Source organism: Mastomys coucha, unplaced genomic scaffold (assembly GCF_008632895.1).
Source record: "Mastomys coucha isolate ucsf_1 unplaced genomic scaffold, UCSF_Mcou_1 pScaffold9, whole genome shotgun sequence".
NCBI lineage: Eukaryota > Metazoa > Chordata > Mammalia > Rodentia > Muridae > Mastomys > Mastomys coucha.
Window position 1 is genome coordinate 107,338,370 of NW_022196915.1, and position 4,971 is coordinate 107,343,340.

Genomic DNA, 4,971 nt, shown 5'->3' on the forward strand with positions numbered 1-4,971 from the left:
GACCAGGCTGGCCTGGAACACAGAAATCTGCCTGCCTCTGCCTCCCAAGTGCTGGGATTAAAGGCGTGCACCACCACTGCCCAGCCATCCATTTTCAATATCAGTTGGTGGGCAGAAAATGTGTTGTTCTAATCACAGTGTCTATGAGTGGACACTGAACTCTATATAGAGTCCATCAGAACTCTATAAAGTGTTCGTTGGGCTTTCTTTAATGGTAAGAATACATTTTCTAACATTTACAGAATGAAGCTCGATTGAAAATAGCAAAAACTCTTGAAGACTTTGACCTGGGCACAACGGAAAAGTGTGTGAGAATCAACTCGGTATCTAGTGGGCTGGCTGAAGCAGACCTGGAGACATTTCTACAGGCCAGAGTTCTTCCCTCTAGTCTGATGCTACCAAAGGTAGAAGGTCCTGAAGAAATCCAGTGGGTAAGTAATAGTGTTTCTCTGTGCAGCACAGGTCTGTTCAGGAGTCACCCAGAGGGAGTGTAGACAGCATCCATTTAGGAATGCACACACAGAGCTGAGGAGAGAGCTCATGGATAAAACAGTTGCTTGGCATGTCAGGTCCTGGATCAGTCAGGCACCATGAGAAAAATGAGAGACAGGAAGAGAAAATATGGCTGGTTGTAGCTCGATTGGTAGAGTGTTTGCCTAGCATGCACAAGGCCCTGGTTTGATTCCCTAGCACCAAATTAAACTGGATGTGGTGGCAAATGCATATAGTCTGAGCATTCAGGAGATAGAGGCAGGAATATCAGAAGATCAAGGTCGTCCTCAGTCTCATAGCAAGTTTGAGGCCGGTCTCTGCTCCTTGAGACCCTGGCTCAGAAAGGAAAGGAGAGAAGAAGGGATTATGACAAGAGAGTGGGAAAAGCCACCATTTCTCCTGCCCTAGAATCCAGGTGTCCCCAACCTGTTTCCCAGAACAGCTCTCGTTTGGAAACAGCGCTTTTGCTTTTGGTCAGAGCAGTCTTCTCAGTAGCTCTCACAAATCGGTCCCTGGACACTAACTTTCTGAGCTTCCACCCTGCCCCTGGGAAGCTAGGACTTAGCCATGACATAGATGGTTCTGACCGAGGCTCCTCTGAAGCAGCGAGGAGGTCTAGCTGCATGTGAAGCAAAGAGTGCAGGGAAGGAAGAAAAGGTCACTCCTAAGGGCAACTGGAGGAAGAAACAGGAAGCTTTTAACTCGTGGTTTTAATTAGCTCAGATATTATTTCCTGAACAGCTCTCTGGTGCGCCCTTTTTTAAATTACTGTCAGGTGTGTTTTCATTTCATGACAGACTTTTCAGCCAATAAAAGCCTGAAATGTAAAGTGGATGGCATGTCAAATTACTTAAGAAAACTTTGAAATGGGCCCAATTATTCTATGATTGTTTTAATTGTGAGACGGGGAGGGGGTGAATAGGGACTTACTATTATTCTGCAAGTCCCTTGAATAAAATGACATTTTACTATGCCACTTGGGGCAGAACCTTTGGAAGAGACTGGACTGAAAGGATGGTGGGGGGTTCAAAGCACCATTTCATGTTATCTTAAAAGGTTGTAGATCTAGCCAAAACAGTATGCTAAGTAGCTGCCATATCTGGTAAAACTGCTAACTTAAAAAAAATGTCGATTAATTTACTTTTATTTCATGGGCATTGGTGTTTTGCCTGCATGCATTTCTGTATGAGGTTGTTGGGCCCTGTGATGTTATAGACAGTTGTGAGCTGCCATATGGGTGCTGGGAATTGAACCCAGATCCTCTTGAGGAGCAGCAAGTATGCCTAACCACTAAGCCATCTCTCCAGTCCCAGCTACTCACTTTTTAAATCCACCTGAATATGCTGGATCTTTATTGTGCCAATATTTGGCTCACATGCCACCTAAGGCCACTCAGCATGAAATGTGGCCTGGGCAAGCAAGGCCTGATGCACACGTGCCTGAGTTTAGAGACTTGACATTCTTTCCAAGTAGAGAAAGAAAAATGGAGAGTATCTCAAAAATTTTAATATTGATTCCATATTGCAGTAATTTGTACTCTATTAGTTGAATATAAGATATGAGAGACCACTGTCCATTCCACTGTACTCTTCAAATGTAGCTACTAGAAAGTTGAAAATTATCGTACATGAAAATAGTAAGGTATTTGTGTTGACAGCTCTGCCTTGGGATTCTCTTAAAGACCTGTCATCAAGGGCTTGTGTTTACTTAGTAAACTGGATATCTCACCAAGGTTAGCTGTAGATGCTTAGAGGTACTGTTTAGAGCGAATGACTGTTCCGAGGACTCTGAAGTCCCTGTTTCCTTGGTTTCATCCTTTATGCCTCTTAACACCAGCTTAGGATGGCGGTGATCTCCCCAATCCTGAGCTATGGCTTCACATCGCTGTTTCGAATCCTCGGATGTGAGGGAAACGCTGAAACTGAAATAGGACTTGTAGTTAGCAGAAGTCTTTGGGGCTGTTTATCTTTCCTCTCCGTTTGTATTTATTCGAAGCGTAAAACCTCAAGCCTGACGCACAACTGAAAGATGGGCTTACTTGTTTTCTTTTGTGTGAGAATCGCCCGCTCGCCTTTTGTCGTTAGTGTGGGCTCTTGTCTGACTGGCACGGCTTATTGGGCTGTAACAAGCGTAACTCTGCCTCTTTTGTAGCGGGACAATTCTCCCACAAATCCCAACAGTGCGTATTCTTCCAACACGCTATTGGGTGTGCACTGGAATTGAAAGAATTGCTGAGCCCTGCTACTTCACCTCCTCCCCAGTCTCTTTGTAATTCTCCCCCCTTCTTTTCCTCACGCCCCCCTCCCCAGTCCCCTCCACCTCGATGAAATGAACACTTTACCAGGCCGGAAACATTTAATCGTCTCCTTTTGAAAAAATTAATTGAAACTTCTCCACTAGTTACCTTTTGTGTTAGTACTTAATGCAATTTTTTAAGAAAGAAGGGGATGGGGAGGGGGGAGGGGCTAGCATATTTAATTTTTAAATGCCCCTATTGACTATAAAGCAAAAGGCATTGGAGATTTTTGTTCATTAAGAACAGGGGATATCTTGTAAAAGATTTACCTCGTTGTAAACTTTACGATTTTTGAAGTTGTAATGACTATCCCAGAGAATAGTTCAAGTAGCCTTGTAAGTTTTCTTTTTTCCCTCCTTCCTTCCTTTCTTTTTTTCCTTCTTTTTTAATGAGAAAAGAAAATCAGTAGCTAAGTACTCAACACGCAAGCCACCAATATTTCATTACTCATTTTCAAGTTTAATTGTAACATAAATTACATTTTATTTTTCACGGCGTCTGACACCATACAGGCTGCCCCTGAGCTTTCAGCCCTCTCCTCACCCTGGTTGTTGTGGTGGGTTATTCTGTTCCCTGAAAGTTACTAAGAGGTGATGGTGACGCCGTCTAAGAGGGAGGGGCGGAGAGCAACGGGAATCATTCTTCATTACTGAGAGCTGTGATTTATTTTAGCCTAATTGTAAAGTTACTGCAAATCGCTCAAAAGCTTTTTAAAGATCCCAGTGATTAGGTATTTTTTAGGGGGGGCACGCAGGCAAGGAGGGGCAGGTAAAAAGGGAAATAACACCTCTAATCCTGCTTCTGGTAAATAGGCTGCCAGCTTTTAAAATGAGTTTCCTTTCTATTAGTGAGAATATTATGCTAAGCCTTAAGCATTAGTTTTTTATGTTGCCATAGCAGCCCTGTCCCTGCAGGGCTGACCTGTGATGATTACAGTACAAAGCTTATAGGGTCTTGAAACCCCCTTTGAAGATGAAAAGTCTTTGATGGTTTATATTTATGCAAATCTCTTAGATATGATTTACCCAACTGAGACTGAATGGAGAGATGATTAAAATTCCCTTTTCCTTTGATATCCATTAATGGCTGAATATTCCTTAAATTTAAATGGATATATATGTTTTCAACTTTATTTACAAAAAATATCTTTATTATACCTGTGTTTCTTTCTTTCTTTCTTTAATCTTCCCACATCTTATTAGATCTAGATAGACATAATAGATTTACAATTTAGATTGTGGGGCACCCTCCCCCTTTTTTTGAAACGGGGGTGTGGGGGATCTGCGAGAGCTTTTGTATGTTTCCAGATGATAGATTTTGGAATTTGGGCTACCCCACTGGCAGCACAGAGCTAGCTGTGAACTGGTCTCATGGAAAAAATTGGCAAGCTTTGGTCTTCAAAGAATTAAACTTCCTTTTTAAGGTCTTCCTAGGTAAGCTTAAAAAAAAAAAAATGAAGAAAACCCTCCGGAACAAAGGATAGTGGCGCTATAACGGATAACTCAGATTGCACATACGTAAAAGGCAGCCAACAGTTGCACATGTGTTGGTGTTGGGTCCGAAACAAAAAAACAGAAGGGGCAGGTAGAGAGGTCTGCTTTGTTCTGAGCCCTGCCATTTGCATTTAGCGGAGGAGAGAGGGTGATAAGTCCTGAGTAAATATGTTTTCCAGGGAAGCATTTAAACTGGGAGTCTCTCTTTCCCTCTAGCTCCTAGGCCTCACAGTACTCCTTTCGGAGGGAAACCGATGGTGGTGTTTGAGATGTCACTGTGCTTTGGGGAACTTTGTTACCTTTAGTTTTCTTTGCTTTTTCCTCCCTGCCTGCCCCCTCCATTCCTTTGTGTGGATGCTGGGGGCTGGGGCAGGTACTTCCTCAGGTCAGAGGCTTTTCAGCCTTGTTCTGTCTGCATTTCAGAGGCTGAGCTTCTGTTCTGTCTAATCACCTATGACATTTCTGATTTTAGTTTTCAGACAAATTTTCACTCCACTTAAAAGGCCGAAAACTTGAACAACCAATGAATTTAATCCCCTTTGTGGAGACTGCAATGGGTTTGCTCAATTTTAAGGTAAGGAAGCCATCCCTAGCGTGGTCATCTGAATTAGTGTTTTACTTTGATTTCCTAAAGAGAACTTCTGGATTTTGTTTTTTGTTTTTTTTTTTTTGTTTTTTGTTTTTTTAATT

At 42.4% G+C, this 4,971-nt stretch overlaps 1 protein-coding gene across 5 annotated transcripts in view; it reads left to right on the forward strand.

Annotated features, from left to right (window-relative positions):
• Clybl (citrate lyase beta like) overlaps positions 1-4,971 on the forward strand; it is a 218,833-nt gene that overhangs the window by 188,268 nt on the left and 25,594 nt on the right. For all 5 annotated transcript variants that reach the window (XR_004116053.1, XM_031361087.1, XM_031361089.1 and 2 more), the window contains exons 3-4: positions 243-431; positions 4,754-4,855. Coding sequence is in view for 4 of the 5 variants with exons in the window: in XM_031361087.1 (XP_031216947.1) it covers positions 243-431; positions 4,754-4,855 (291 nt within the window). In the remaining variant the exon portion in view is untranslated. The remainder of the gene's footprint in view (positions 1-242; positions 432-4,753; positions 4,856-4,971) is intronic.